The sequence below is a fragment of the Centruroides sculpturatus genome, unplaced genomic scaffold, assembly GCF_000671375.1.
Source record: "Centruroides sculpturatus isolate CEXI.00-Female unplaced genomic scaffold, Cexi_2.0 scaffold27, whole genome shotgun sequence".
Classification (NCBI taxonomy): domain Eukaryota; kingdom Metazoa; phylum Arthropoda; class Arachnida; order Scorpiones; family Buthidae; genus Centruroides; species Centruroides sculpturatus.
The window spans coordinates 1,071,954-1,089,134 of NW_019384318.1; the positions used below are offsets into that span (position 1 = coordinate 1,071,954).

The 17,181-nt window shown below is 29.0% G+C and overlaps 1 protein-coding gene across 1 annotated transcript in view; it reads left to right on the top strand.

Annotated features, from left to right (window-relative positions):
- Positions 1-17,181, top strand: part of LOC111624140 (fibrillin-1-like) — a 90,250-nt gene that overhangs the window by 50,133 nt on the left and 22,936 nt on the right. The window contains exons 39-51 of the mRNA XM_023366937.1: positions 870-1,031; positions 2,715-2,783; positions 5,127-5,252; positions 5,341-5,463; positions 5,691-5,858; positions 8,989-9,117; positions 12,087-12,215; positions 13,776-13,901; positions 15,955-16,077; positions 16,151-16,276; positions 16,479-16,601; positions 16,797-16,922; positions 17,025-17,177. Of these exons, the coding sequence (XP_023222705.1) occupies positions 870-1,031; positions 2,715-2,783; positions 5,127-5,252; positions 5,341-5,463; positions 5,691-5,858; positions 8,989-9,117; positions 12,087-12,215; positions 13,776-13,901; positions 15,955-16,077; positions 16,151-16,276; positions 16,479-16,601; positions 16,797-16,922; positions 17,025-17,177 (1,683 nt within the window). The remainder of the gene's footprint in view (positions 1-869; positions 1,032-2,714; positions 2,784-5,126; positions 5,253-5,340; positions 5,464-5,690; positions 5,859-8,988; positions 9,118-12,086; positions 12,216-13,775; positions 13,902-15,954; positions 16,078-16,150; positions 16,277-16,478; positions 16,602-16,796; positions 16,923-17,024; positions 17,178-17,181) is intronic.

A 17,181-nucleotide genomic window follows, 5' to 3' on the forward strand; every position in this document is an offset into this window, starting at 1 on the left:
AAATCGAAAGAGTGGGAAAGCTCAGATTTGGTGGAGACCTCATGGTGACAAGAGGTGCAGTCAAGTCGTACTTGAGATTGCGGCCAGGACAATCTGAGGCAATTACGGACATTTTTCGTGAGAATATCGGAGAACTGTATCCAACATCTTGAGGGTTTAACTTTAGTAGTGGCCCTGGTTTGTGAGAATAATGAGAGAAAGTAGGTCCCTGAAAATATGGTGCTGAAGACAAAGATCTTCCAGCATTAAGAAGGCCAGTGTAGATAACTGTATGAAGATAGTCCATGCAAGATGGACCGGTACAAGAAAGAGGTAATCAAATTAAATTTCAAAACTTATCGACTATTGTTTACCAGCAATCCATCCGAGGTATATAACAACAAAAAAGGATTCCTGGGTCTTTCCTTCTTCCCCCTTCTCTTTCCTTAACAATCTATCCGCTTTCCTTATCTTCTTTTAGTGTATAATTAGGTTAAGTTTTAGTTGTAAATTTTCGCGGTAATATTGTCAAACATTTGTTTGGTTTAAATATTGGAGAGAACTATTCAATTGTTATATATGCAAATTGAAAGACTGTGAGTTGGGATTTTTTTTGAACCTATACGAAAGTGAAAATAAAATTGATCTGTTATATCTATTACTGTGTTATCTCATTCCTTGTAATTCTGTTTGTGGAAATATCTGTTTATCACTTCATATCTATCACAATACGGACAGACTTTACCCCGAGAGTTCTCGAACCATTTTGCCTCTCAACTTACAATCTTCAAATAAAAAACAATTTATTTTATTATTTTGAAATTGGTTTTATGCATAATTTTATTTGTTCTATACATTTTCACGTATTAATTTATAATAATCAATTTTAGATAAAAGAGAAGGAAAATGTTTTCTCGATTACACTGGGAGCTACAATGGAAGAGGAATATGTCATACTGAATTAGGGGAGAAGATGACAAAAGCGACATGTTGTTGTACGGTGGGTGCGGCCTGGGGTGCCCTGTGTGAGATCTGTCCTGTCGTAAACTCGAGTGAGTATTTTATTACGTTTAAAAATAGTTTTAAATAAACAGATTAATTATTTTAAAAATGCATATGTCCTAGATATTTTTAATTAATTATTTAAAGCAGCTGATGATGATTTTATATGATTAAAACAGAAGAAACTAGTACCAAAGTCATGATTTATTACATCAGAAATGTTTTTGAATTTTCCATCAGTCGTAGAAAGATCATTTATTTTTTAATGAAATTCATGTATGAAATGAAGATATTTATCTCATTTTTCTAACTAAAAACAAGACTAACAACTGTATAGTAAAAGATAGAAGATGAGATAGAATAAAAATTTAAATATCAGGAATTTGCAATTGCTTTATAAAAGAAGTTATTTTCATTGCTGTAATATATTCATTTTACATTTATATTCTTATTAATATGATATTAGCAAATAGACAACACAAATTACATTTTAAAAATAGTTAATTTTAAAATAATGATTTGTTTTTATTTATTGGCTCTCTCTGCTCTATGGATATTAAAAAGCCCCTTTTTCATACTCGTGGGCCTGGCCAATGGAAGTGACCAGATAATGAGGATTGGGACAAATGGCCAAAGAAAAATTTCTGGAATTGCTGGCCCAGATTCAATTCTATGTTTCTGAAAGCAATAGTCCGACAGCCCGATTCTCTTGGTCATATGGCCACCTTTATTATAATAATAATAATAATAATAATAATTTGTTGACAAAACTGCGTCAAACAGCTGGTTAGATTTGGGATGCCTCTTTCGGGAGACAGAAGGATTCATGATTGCCATACAGGATCAGGTCATAAATACTAAAAACTACAGAAAACACATACTCAAAGATACAACACTCACAAATGACACATGCAGAAAATGTCACATCATGCCAGAAACTATACAACACATCACTTCTGGTTGCAAGCTCTTGGCACAGACAGATTACTTACATAGACACAATCAAGTAGCAAATATAATACACCAAGAGCTTGCAAAGAAACACAAATTGGCAGACATCCACGAACCATACTACAAGTATATTCCACAGACAGTATTGGAAAATAACACGCACAAAATGTATTACGACAGAGCCATAATCACAGATAAAACAATTTACCACAACAGACCAGACATCACACTCATTGACAAACACAATAAAATCACATACATTATAGACATAGCCATTCCAAACACTCACAATGTACAAAACACATGCACTGAAAAAATTAGCAAGTACACAGAACTTGCCCAGGAAATAAGGCATCTATGGAGGATGGATAGGGTAGTTATTGTACCTGTTGTTCTTTCCTGTACAGGTGTGATACCACACACACTACACAAAAGCCTGGGAACATTAGAATTGAGTAGAAATACATACATAACACTACAGAAGGCCACTATATTGAATACATGCCACATTGTTAGGAAATTCCTGAATACAGACACTGACACACTTATTTAATTTTAGTTTTGTTTTGGTTGCTATGCCTTGACTCTGGTCCGGCATAGTACACAGCCACCGGTGTGAACCGAGTAAAACTCACTAAACTCAACATAATAATAATAATAATAATAATAATAATTTACTAAAATATCAAATATATATTACCATTTAGATAAATAATTTTAAAATTTAATACTTAAAAGGAAAAGTTTATTAAAAAAAAATTTATGAATGATTTATTTTAAAGCCGACTACAGAGAACTTTGCCCCGGTGGCCCGGGTTTTCGACCGAATCAAATCACAGTGGTCCTAGAAGGTAAAAAAATTAATTGAGGTTTTTATTTATATGATTATATGAAAAGTAAATATACTAATTAATTTTAAATTAACAATTGTAATCTTGAAAGTACATTACAATTGAAGTATAGTAGAGCCGTTTATCCAAATCAATTGGGGACTGGGTTGTTCAGATAACCGATTATGTACAAAAAAATATATTAACCTATCCCACATTGAAATTTTTCTTCGTTGCATGTCACTTCGTGTTGAATTTTTATCGATGTTAAGCCTAACGTAAACTTTTTAAAATAATAATCGTGGCTATTGTATTACAAAAAATTTTTTTATTTTGTACAAACAAAATAAATTTATTGAAAAATATAAAAACCAAAAAAATATACTTTAGAAGTTGATCTAGTATCAAAAACGTTCAATTCAGCATGACACACAATCCTCAGAAAAACACCACACAAAAATGCCATGCTGCCAGTTAAAACACACACACCAACGAAAAAAATATTGGAGTAGCCCAAGATATAGCCAAAGATTGCAGCTTCACAGCACTAGCAAAAATTTAAATTTGCCGACTGGAATACTTTCGGATAACCGACCTTTCAGATAACCGACTTTTGGATAAACGATGCTCTACTATAATATTTATTGATATTGTAGTTCAATTATGAATCTGGTTAATTCAGGAAATTTAAAATTTTTGAAAATAGTTGTTTATTTTTGCATTAATTTGCTTTAAATGTTTAAATTACTTATAAGTAATCATTATTCAGAGTTATTTAAAAATAATATCAAGAAGTAGAAATAGTTTACCTCATTTATTATTTCATTGAAGAAAATCTTACAATAAAATATATTTATACATTTGTGTTTATTTATTTTCTGATTATTTCTGAATTATTTTACTTTAGTTTATAATATTATTTTATCATCAGATATAATAAAAGCCCACATTTCAACATCTACATTATAAAAATACAAACATATTTCTTTCTTAAATTGTAAATTCATTTGAAATTAATAATGCAAGCACATATTAATAAAGTTCTGTATTTGGTAGATAAAAGTCAAGATTAATTAAAATAGTGGATAATTTATGACTATATTATAGTTGATAAATAGCAAATTAAATAGTTTTAAATATAACAACATACTCATTAAGGAAGCTCCTCAAACATAAATCCAATTTAAAAACTTATGTTTAATGTCCAGTTAGTTAATATTAAGTTAATAAAATATGGTTAACACTAAAAATTTTAATATGGATTATAGCATAGTTTCAAAACTCTTATATATTAGTTATAAAATTGATTTAAATAGTCTTATCAATTAATACAAAACTTGACAATTAACTTCTGTAATTTCTTTTTATTATAAGCATGTACATGGGCTGATCAAAAATATCCAGGACAGAATTTATTGCAGAAAAGCAAAACTAATTACCAGTCACTGGAAGTTATCTCCAGATTGTATGCAGCCATTCTACACATCCTTCCACTTTCCATACATATCCGATAGGCTCATTTGGGATTGGTCCACTGTTGTTGTGTTGCATTCGATTGAAACTCTGTGACATCTGAAATATTTTTTCTTTTTGGATGCTTTTGAACCTGATAAAGAGAAAGAAGTCACAGAGTGACAAATCTGATTGTAAGATGTGTGGAGAACTACAGGGAAGCGGTAATGGGCCAAAAATTCTGGTACACTCAGGCTGCGTGGCACAGAAATCAGTTACCAGAAGACCATTTGTGAGAGCATTTCCAACAAACTGCATCTCTAAGGCATTGCAAAATGGTTCTGTGGACAATCTGACAATTAACAGTATCACTGGTTCATGCTATTGTTTGGCTTATGTGAGTCAACATTAGTTTAAGTATAGCCATTTTTGATACATGACAACTACTCAAATGTTTTGGACCAAACAAGCAGTTTCCAAATGTTTTTTGAAACATTTTATGCATTTCAGTGACCATCTTATCGAGTTTCCAGCAATAACTCAATGCAAACACTTTGCTTGCTCAAACACAAAGGGAAATCCAAGCCTGCATCATAGTTTGATTCACTGATAATTGTGTCAGGTTGCCCCTCACAACTCTGGTGCATGACATCAGCAGATATATTCAAATATTCTCCATGGTTGCTACATGACTACTATTAGTAGTTTCTCTATAAAAATTTTTGTCTCGTATTTTTTATCAATTCTCATAAATGCATATTACATCTTGCCAATCTGATTGCTTTCCTTTATAAGCTTATTATAACATTTGCTATGATTAATAATAATTATCAAAATATAAATATAAATAGTAGTATTTATATTTAGAAAAATTTCATTTCTAACTGCAATTTTCTTCTATATTATTAACAGATATCGATGAATGTGGCGAATTATACGGCATATGTAATGCAGGACGATGCTCTAATACATTTGGAAGTTTTATGTGTATTTGTCCAGATGGATTCACTCTTGATGACACTCAAAGAAATTGCATTGGTAAAATAACTGAAATGATGATGATACGATACTTAAATGTTTATTTATTAAAAACTGTTTTGCAAATTATTTATATTAACTAATTTAGACGTCGACGAATGCCGAGATTATCCCGACATCTGCGGAGTGGGAAGCTGCGTCAATAGAGAAGGAAGCTATACGTGCGTGTGTCCTCCGGGTTACGTTTTCGTGACTGGTGGAGGATGTGTCGGTAATTTGCTATTTATTGTAAATTTCAATAATTTGTAAAGATAAATATTTGTTAAGATAAATAATGTTATGATTTAGTGATTTTTATATTTTGAATATTTCAACTCTTTCTTCTTCAGAATTATTTTAACAATTTTTTAATTGTAATTAATTAAACAAATAAATTCTTAAAGTTATTTTTTTGTTGAAATTAATTTAGAAATGTAATAATAATACATTTTTATTCAGATATGAGAAAATCCGTTTGTTATAGACAGTATTATAACACAACCGACGTACCGCCTCAAGTTGTTTGTGAGCAAGCGATGCTAGCAAATCAAACACGCATGTCTTGTTGTTGTTCGGTTGGACGAGCCTGGGGAGAATTTTGTGAACCTTGCCCACTTTTAAATTCAGGTTTGTTTGTTTCATTTGAAAAATATCACATTAGATATTTAGAATTTTCATCAAATATTTAAAAAAATATATAAATTATAAATACAGAAAACTATTAATTTAAAAAAAGGATAAATTAATTATAACTAAAATTTTAATTGATGGTATATAGCTGCAGATAATTTATATGTACAGTTTAACTCCAGTTGTATGTTTTCATATGATAAAACTTTTCTGCTTGGTACATTCTCCATTATAAAACACTTATATGTTTTTCATTTATACAAAAATATCATTTATATTTTATATAAATTAATTTCATTTATAACTAAGATACATCATTGGGCTGCAATTTGAAAAAAATTGTAGACCTATAAATTCCCACTGTCATCTCATCTGTCCATCTGCTTGTCTTTCCTTAATTACAATCTCTCTACACACCGGTGTTTAAATAAAATAAAATAAAATACTCCTCAAACCTTTAACCGGAGTATTCAAATAAAAATCATATTTTTATTTGAATATTAAAGGCCCATTTGTTATAGCCTGAAGAAGAGCCCGGGAGGGGGCGACGAAAACATTCGCAATTCTAAAAATAGGAGCACTCCGGTTAAAGGTTTGAGGAGTATTTTATTTTATTTCCTTAATTAATCTCAAGAACAGAGTTAGATAGATGAAAGACAAGACCAGATACGGAAACCTTAGGGCAGGAGATCTCGATTAACTATATACGAACTCCTGATGCAAACCGAAAGGCACGTTATTTCAATTCAAAAGTTTTCTCCTGAAAGATGTTAGATAGATGACCAGTATGACTCTATTGTTAAAGGAAAAGTATGATGTACAGGGACAAGCCACTACTAATTTGAGGTGGAGAGCATATATTTTAAATTAAATAAATGAAAAATATTGTTTCATTTTGTAAAGTACTATTTTATTTTTCCGACTTTTCCAACGATTATCGACACTACTGCGTGCCGGAAATAGCCGTTCCGTAACGGGTACTTTACGCGGATTCGCGTTAGTGTGCCAGGCCTGGACTTTAAGCGTGCACCGAATTAAATAATGACAAAGTTTGTCAATAACAAAATCAAATATTTAATTAAACTTCTAGTAATAAACTATATACAGTATTTAGTAAAAATCAAACAATAATTTATTCAATGAAATTCAACAAGAATCAATCCGACAAACTCAAATCAATCTATTTCTAACTTAATTCTATTCCCCTTTGGAATTCGACAAAATCAAAGAATTAACTTATAAACAATAATTCTTATAAATTAAAGATCCTAATCGTCACCTCAATATACTAGGAACCTATTTCCTCAAACTCTCAAGACTTTCTATAATCGTCGATCCATAAATCGAATAACTTCAAAATCGCCTTGGAACTATTTGATCCTATCGGACACCTCTCTCGTTCACTGCTACGAAGCTCACCAAAGCTCGTTGCTATCAGGAGTTCACCTCGTTCATCTTCACTTGAGACTCGGGATTTATAGTGTGAGGTGACGTCACAATTCTGAATGAGATCACTCTCCTCATTTACATACTTAACGCTAACAATAAACTTTTTTTGTTTGTCTGGCAGCCTATTTTCCGACAATACTCGCTAACCTTTTACATTATTCTTTTTCACAATTTTCGGGAGATTTTTTTATTCTTTAAGGTTTAGCGAGTCCCTAATTCGTGCTTGTGGGGTCCCCCCCCCTTTTCTCGGTGCGGACTTACTTTTTTCCGCTCGGGAAGCGCAAGTGTGCGCGAGTTTTTTCTACGGCGCTTTTCTTTCGTCGGTGAGTTGGTTTTTCTTCTATTTTTAAGTTACTAAGGTGAATGGTGAGGAAACCTTCGTCCTAACAAAACATAAGCCCCAAACAAAAATAGAATAATAAGCAAAATAAAAGTAAATAAAAATAACGTTCGGACTTGGTTCCTTACAATTTATACTAAAATGTATTTTATGGTAATTTAATGTATTTGTTAACAAGCCATTATTTATTGTGAAATGGTCATAATGCTGGGCTGCAATTTTTAACTTCTCTTAAAATTACTCTATTGTTACTTATGGTAATAATTTTTTTCTTCTAATTGAATAGAGTGAAAATAATTTTTAAAAAATGGTGAGAGCTGGGCAGCTATGGAGCTGGTGAAGGCTACATTTAAAAAAATTCAAAAAATTTTTGCAAAGTATATGCTTGGCAGCTGTTGGCAAATATTGTGCAAGTTTGAGGATTGGATATAAAATAGTATGCAAAAGAAGATAATGTGATAGAACTAATTTGCAAAATATTGAATGAAAAAGCAGACACTTTGCTTAGAAATGTAAGACACGAAAAGAAAATGCGAAGCACATTTTTTTACTCAATAAATGAAACTAAGTTACTACTGCAAGTACTGATGTAATTTACATTGTAAATTAATACATTTAAGCCAAATGATCACCATAATTAATCATAATTAATTGGACTATTAATATTCTATAATTAATTAGAAACTAAGTAATAGAGGTAAACCTAGGTGCCAAATTACCAAATTACTTGGTTTCTAATTAATTATAGCATATTAATAGTTCGATTAATTGTGGCGATTGTTTGGCTTAGTATCAATACATTGGGTTTCGGGAAGTTGATATTTAATGCATTTATTATAAACTTTACTTATTTACTTGTATCCAGAAAGCTTAATAAACTTAAAATGTACATCATTTACAATAACTTAAATTCTCCTGAATTTCTAAGATGTGTCTGGAAGTTACATTAATTACAGAAAATATACAAATTAAATTTTTAATAATATAGGCAACTTTTTTAAAATCAAAATATATTTCTAAATAGATAAATGAATTATTTTTACATAGAGTAAAGATAATTTTATCAGGTTATATCATATAATCTGAAGTTAAATTACTATTAACTTTATAAAAGAAGTTATTTTCATTGCTGTAATATATTCATTTTACATTTATATTCTTTATATTAAAAATTGAAGGTTAACATTGGATTTAATATACTATTTCAATCATTTAAATAGGTGTAAAATTTGTTTTTTTTTTTTATTAGTTAGCAATTGATAAATAATTAAAACTAAAATCTATTAACTATTACTTTATTAAGCTAATATTTTTAACATTTAAAACATTATTGAAACATTTCAGATATTGACGAATGTGAAAATCCCCAAATATGTCAATACGGAACATGTGTTAATACTCCCGGATCTTTTATTTGCCAGTGTCCTCCAAATTTTGAGTTGGCTCCTAGCGGTACCGGCTGTATCGGTTAGTATTTATAATATATAATTTTTCAAACGTTTAATTCACTGAGAAAATTTTGCCTTTATCTTAAGACTTTTGCTGATTAGGAATGGCATTGTCATAAACTGAATAATTTTGAAAGTTTTGGAAATATTTCATGTGCATATTTATTAAAATGATAAATTAATATTTGTATCTGTAGGAAAAAACTTAATGATAAAAATAATAATTTACGAGATAATGCACACAGATAGACAGTAAATTATAAAATAAAATATTAAATTTATTTAATAGTAATTATATTGATTCTTAAAATATGTAAATCCAAATAAATTGTATTAAAAATTTTAAGGTTTATAAAACAAAATATTACCTTATTTACAAAATAACAAAATAAATTTTCCTATATTTGAAGGATGTAATCACAAGGCAAAACAGAGTAAAGCCTAGTTTTGGGAAATAAATAAAAATTTAAAAAATAATGTCATTATTGTGAGAACAAAACAACCATTCAAATTGGAAATTCAAGAAAAAATAGCATTAAAAAATCAAAACAATTTTATTTGAATTTTTAAAGGGTTTTTTTCCCCCTTAGTAATGGCATTCTTCTTTTCAAAAAGTTTGGTTCATACTGTGGCTGTCAGCCATATTATTGTATATTGTTGTATTGATATATATTTTATATTTTAGGCATAGTATTTCCTTCGTTCTTTGTCTTGACTATCCTAGATCTTTCTGTCTTAATCCCTTTTTTCTCAAGTGGATTTACCGGTTCTCAGAACGGACATTGGGAAACAAAAGAGTTAACAATTCTCTAGGAAATCGAAAGAGTGGGAAAGCTCAGATTTGGTGGAGACCTCATGGTGACAAGAGGTGCAGTCAAGTCGTACTTGAGATTGCGGCCAGGACAATCTGAGGCAATTACGGACATTTTTCGTGAGAATATCGGAGAACTGTATCCAACATCTTGAGGGTTTAACTTTAGTAGTGGCCCTGGTTTGTGAGAATAATGAGAGAAAGTAGGTCCCTGAAAATATGGTGCTGAAGACAAAGATCTTCCAGCATTAAGAAGGCCAGTGTAGATAACTGTATGAAGATAGTCCATGCAAGATGGACCGGTACAAGAAAGAGGTAATCAAATTAAATTTCAAAACTTATCGACTATTGTTTACCAGCAATCCATCCGAGGTATATAACAACAAAAAAGGATTCCTGGGTCTTCTCTTCTTCCCCCTNATTTTCCTAATGTGAATGAAATTAGATTACTGGTTATTGTATTGTAGTTCATTTTAAAAAGTTTTAAATTTACCAATTGTATTTATAATTGATGAATAACAAACTTTAGATGTATCGATAGTACATTTTAAAAATTTTACATCAGATATAACTTGCCGCTGTCACAATTACTTATAAGAAGACTTCAAATGTTTTTTTGTATTTAAGCCAGTGATTATGAAAATAGTATGTCATATATTTGTTATTTGGAGATACATTGTCTTCTGGGTTTGTAAGAATTAAAGCCAAAAAAATAATCTTTAAAAGAAAGTCAAATGTAAGTTATTTACTCTTATAAAATAATTTTTTTTTGGTTTAACTGAAAATTCTACGAATAGTTTGCAAAATAAATTCAATTTTTTTTCTGATTTTTGACTTGGACCGCTTTCATAATCGCCAGCTCATTTAACCTTCAACTTGTAATATTTTACTAATGAATTCAAGAAGATTTTCGTTAACACAGAAATGGTTTTAAAATGTTAATGATATCTTAAAATAAATTGAGACAAATTAATGAATCAAATATTTGTTAAATATAAAATATGTTGATTCCTCTTTATCTTATAATCTAAAAGAAATTGTGGAGAAATAATTGTAAGTAAATTTGTCTTTTATATATTATAAAAACATAAGAAAAATGCTCTTATTTTGAAAACATATTTTCTTTGTTTAAAAAACTATCATGTAAAGAATTATTGAAATTTTTTATTAATGTGATGTCTATATTAGTATTATATAAATAATCAAAGCATTCAAAACATGTATTAAACAGAATTCGATTTTACCTACATTTACTATGTATAAAGAATAATAATTGAGTTTATAATTTATTAAACATTACAGTAATTAATACTGAGACCCAAATCAGTTAGTGTCCACAACATATTATTCTACCATTGAGAATTTTTGTTATTAATCATGTATGATGATGAAATAGTGATTTTGTGTGTCAATAGTGGTGAATGTAGTTGATTTATGATTATGATTGTTTTTATAATGAGTATAGAAATTTATTCACTTCTATAATCATCATAAAAATAACTTAATGATAAAAAATTTGACAGGTTTTAGATTTTTTCTTCATCGAGCTTTTCAGTGTTATGATTTTTGGGGTGATCCTCTGCATTGGCAGATTAAACTTACATTACGTAAATAAATATTGGCTTATTAGCATCTGTAATAAGTTTGAGTAATTTTTTTTTGTGTGCGCGCTTCTCATTTGTTAGTATCTTTTTCTTGATTACACACTTAGTCTTATACTGTGCCCGTTCCTATAACAGTTTGTATTTATTATTAATTTTTTATAACTTTTATATTGGTTTTTATATTTTTATAAAAAGATATGAATCAATTTTGTTTGATTGATTTTTTTTTTCATTTTATAAGTATCAATCAAAATGTATCAATGATAGCATAAATAAATTTTAGTTATCTACAGGAATATAATTTTTCAAATAATATACATAGTTTCTATATGAATGAACATAAAAATTATAAAAAATTTTTTCTATTTTTTGCAACAATTTTAAACAACATAAGATTTTGAAAACTTGCACATTTTTATTTAAATAGAATGACATTTAAAATATCATTAACTTCATATTATTTTAAAACATATATTTGAGCTGTGCATACAAACTTTTTAAATTATGATAATTAAAAACAAAAATGGATTTTTATTATTAGATCTAATTAAAATATTCATTTTCCCTATTTAGATATTAACGAATGTGTAGAGACCTCAGAAGTGTGTCTCGGAAATGCTCAATGCATAAACATACCGGGCAGCTACGAGTGCCGTTGTGCTGACGGATACAAATTATCGCTGAGTCGAAGGGACTGCTTAGGTAAATAAAATTGTGTGGTTAATATATCAAAATATCAATGATTAAATATTTATTCATTCTAAGACATTCATTGTATGGAATACTGTATTACTTTGAATATAAGCCATTCTCAAATTTAAGCTACAGTGGGAGTTTAAAATTGGAAAAAATAAAATTTAAAACAGATTTTATATATACAATTTGGGTCAATTGCAGGGTATCTTTCAGTTTTGGGTCCCATGAATGATTTTCTGTCTTTTTTACACTGAAATAACTTTTCCTTCATCACTCTCCAATGACGCACATCCTTTTTGTCAACCATAAATGTTTTACCAACTGTGCAATTTCCAGTTTTTTCACTGCACAATATAACTTTTCTTTTGAATTTGGTACATATGTAAACCATTTTTCCATTATTAATGAGTATGGGTAATAAAAACATTTAAAATTTGATTTTACTTGGCCACTATCACGCACACCTGGATTAAATCAGAAAAGTGTGACCAGGAAACTGCCGAGTAAACTGCTATTAATGATTAATACTGTGTGCATGTGTAGAGTGTAAAGCAAAGACTCAATTGTTGGGGAGTGGGAGATCGGCAGAAATAAGAAGTTAAAATATTTACTTTGAATTTTACGCTTTCAAAATTGGAATAAAAAGTGTGGCTTAAATTTAAAGTAATAAGGTAATTAAAAATAAAAATAGTAATTGAAATAAATTAGATTATAATAAATTTAGAAACTCTCTTATTACATTCAAATTTGTTTGAAGACATAAACAATAAATCATTTGAAGAATCATTAGAAATAGATACTTTATTATTATTATTTTTCTAATCATTAACACTCTCACACAAATTTATAAATTATAAACTGTTAGAATTAATAAACTTTGGAGTTATAAATTATTAACTACTTAAAAAGCAATATTTAGATAATTTTTTTCTCATAAGATTAATTTGGTTCCACTGGTTTAATTTATTTCATTCATATTTGTTTCGATCACAGAAATAACATTATATTGATTGTTCCAGTGATGATGATTTCAAATCAAGAAACAAAAATATTTAAATACATTAGAAAATATTAGAAATCTGTTTTAGCTTTCTTTTTAATGAAGATTGTCCAATTTAAATCTCTTACTTTAAATAATTCTTTCAAGTAGAGATTTATTTTAAGTTTTATATCATATTATCAATATTATATATTTCAGTTTTCTAAAATATTAAAATAGTTGTAGCTCTTATATTTTACATGGTACATACAAAATATTACATGTTAGATAAAGCTTCGGATTGTTTAAGCTTAGATTACAAAGCTATGTCTAACATGTAAAATAATTCATATAATACAGTATGCAGAAATACTAAAACCTAGTATACAACTATACATAAAATGATTATACATTTAAATAGAAAAAACATATCAAGTTAAAAAGCATACTTTTTCAATAAATTTAATATTAGAAATAGCACAGATAAGAATTGTACTGAAGAATATCATTCAGAATAATCTAAATAATTAATATAATTTTTTAAAATTTATTTTATTTATTATTTACATTTGAAAACTTTATTTCAGACATCGACGAGTGTTTGGAAAGACGTGGAATATGTCAGAACGGCTTCTGTCAGAATCTAGAAGGAAGTTTTCAATGTACCTGCGATGTAGGATATTATTTATCTCCATCTCTAGATAAATGTTTAGGCAAGTGACGTTGTTGTAATTGAAAGTATATATTAAATATGTAAATTAAGTTATAAAACAAACGGAATCATACGTAACGAGTTTAATCGGTTCTATTATGAAAAATAGCAAATTTTTCCAATCTTATTTCACATTATATTTCTAATCTTACTTTAATTGGTTATTCAAAATCTAAACTTTGATGTAATAACATATCTCACCTCAGAGCTCATAAAATCAAAAAATTTATAAAATTGTGATGAGTGTTTGTTACTAGCATTACTCTGATTATGGGAAAAGAACTGATTAAAAAGTTCATAATCAGTAATAATTTATAACATAACAGATGGAAGATGTTTGCAGTGGATAAGCACAGATTAAAGCATATTTTCTCGACTTTAATATGACATCCAAACTTTTTAATTTTTGATGTCACTGATATATGCAGGATGTATCAAAAAGAATGAAGTTTTAAATATGTATAATTTGTCTTACTGGTAATGTAAAATAATAAACCATACCCGATATGAAAGAGGAATGTACAAATTTTTTATAACATGCATTACAATTGCTCCATGTGGGAACCTTTTGTTGTGTGGCACATGTTCCAACTGGTAGTCCAGTTCTTCCCATGCTCTGGTCGACAAATCCGGTGTAACAGATGCAACGATCTTAACAATCCCTTGTCTCGAGTCTGGTATGTTTGAAGATAGTGGTGGCATGTAACTCGATCTTTTATGTACTTCCACAGAAATAAATTGTGTGAGGTGATGTCGTTGAATCTCGGAGGCTGCAGGAACAGAGCCACGTTGTTTGGGCAGTGGTACTTCAAGCTTTTTGGTGTTACCAGTCAAAATTTCCATAGCTAATTTTTTTCGCACTTAGATTAAAAGTGTACATTTACTTATACAGTATAACCATATGAATTATTTAAAATTCTGGTATTCTTTTTGGTACATCCCATATATTTGTAATCATAAATTTTTTTAAAATGTTATGTAAATTATTAAGTTTTATTTACAAAAAATTTATTTTGAATAACTTCTTATTATTGAATTAATGTTTTTAATAATACAATTTCCATTTAACATCCTTTTGTGCAAATTAATAATTAAGGCAGGAAATATTGAAGTAACAAATTAATTTCTGAATCTCAATGTAATAGATATACAGTACAATATAAATTTGTTTCTCTGTTTATTAATGAGAAATTATTATTAAGATAATTATTAAATGAAATTTTATTCTGATATATAATTAAGTTTGAAGATCCTTGAAATTAAATTTTTTAAGAAAGAAATATATTAAAATACTATCAAATAGCATATTAAACACCTTAAGAACTGTTATATATTATCTAAAAACACACCAGTACACCAAACCAGTTATATTAATATTTTTGATGTTCGTTTAACTCCATATCAACCAGACATCTTAATCAAAGTATTCTTATTTTATTAACTGTGTAATGTTTTTCTCTTTACGATATACATTCTCTGCATAGGGTGCACTTAAACCTTGGCTGTTTAAAAAATTCAAATTTTGTGTTCTGTTCTTTAATATGCTTATGTAACCCGAAGCTGTCCAGTTGATACAGATGAAAACGTTCTTTATATTAAATATTTTTGGTGTCTAATTGGTTTCTGTACTGATGTTTCTAGATTTCAAGTAGGTAATGAATCTAATAACATTTGAAGGTAGTGTGAGTTAGCTTCAAATATTTTTAAACTAGGCATCATTGTCAAAAATTTTATAAAGATAAATATAAAAAATTAATTGTTTAGATAAAAATGATAATATTGACATTAATGGAGTTTATAAAATATTTAAAAATTGTTCTGACTTAATATTTAGTATAGGTTTATATGCTTATATTTAATTTGAATTTGTTTTACTTAACCAAAAAACGGATAATTTTAGTCACGTTATGCTTTATAGATACCATAATTATGATAATTTTTAGTTTATAGCCAAATAATGAGCAACCAGTAAAGTAGATCTTTTTTCAGATTTACTTAAGTAAATCTTATTTAAATTTATTCAGAATTTACTGATTTGTTTACCTACTAAATAGATATCGACGAATGCGTTCGCAGTCCCGGAATTTGTTCCAACGGAACCTGTCGTAACACACCCGGCTCCTATCAATGCTTATGTAATGTAGGTTTTCAACTGTTATCGACCGGAGACTGTTTTGGTAAGATTTTTTTATTAAAAACGTCTCATTAATACAAAATTTTACGTAATAATACATTTTTTGAAACGTTAAGATATCGATGAATGCAAAATCCAGTTCGGCATATGTTTAAACGGACGATGTAGAAATACGGTCGGTAGTTTCGAATGTCAGTGTCAAGAAGGTTACGTTCTTAGTCACGACGGACGTACCTGTAAAGGTAAGCTCTTCTTGCATTCGATAAAATCTATAATCACAAATGTAAATTCTTGGTGAAATTTTGATGACAGATTTAATTAATACAATTCAAAAATGTTTAGAGTAGATAGAAATTGCAAGAGTAAAGGCAAAGCAGTAGAAATCTCAAAGTATATTATATTTGATAATCTTGATGTAATAAAAAAAATATATATATTTACTAGATATCAATGAATGCAGCGAAATAGATATTTGTACCAAAGGAACTTGTCGAAACTCGGAAGGTTCATTTGAATGTAATTGTCCCGACGGTTTCCGTCTAACGCCAGACAGGATAGACTGCGAAGGTAAAGCCATAATTTGAAGTTCTGAAAAAATATCTTTTTTATTATTTTCATATACAGATTTAATTTCAAAAATGTTAAAATTATGGCACCCAAATTGTTCATTCTCTGGAAAAGTAACAAAACCAATAAAAGTTAATTTAGAGAATTTTCAAGAAATCGCAACATATTTAACGAATGGTTTGATGTTTATTCCAGACATCGACGAGTGTCGTACGATTCCGCTTCTGTGTTACGGAGGAACCTGCGTCAATACTGAAGGATCATTTACGTGCACGTGTCCGAGAGGTTTCATGGTTTCTTCGGATGGCAAAGAGTGCTTGGGTATGTTTCCATTTCATTTAACCTTATACAAATGAGAACATTTCTTTGTGTATTTAACATTCAAATACAATTATTCATTATGACGTGCACTTAATCTTTTAGACATCCGAAAAAGCTTTTGCTACACAAAATTTGAAAACGGCATCTGTCTAAGTCCCCACGCAACCAACATGACGAGGAGAGAGTGTTGCTGCATGAAGGGTACTGTTGCCTGGGGTGCAGATCCCTGCGAAATCTGTCCATCTCCCAACGAAGGTAC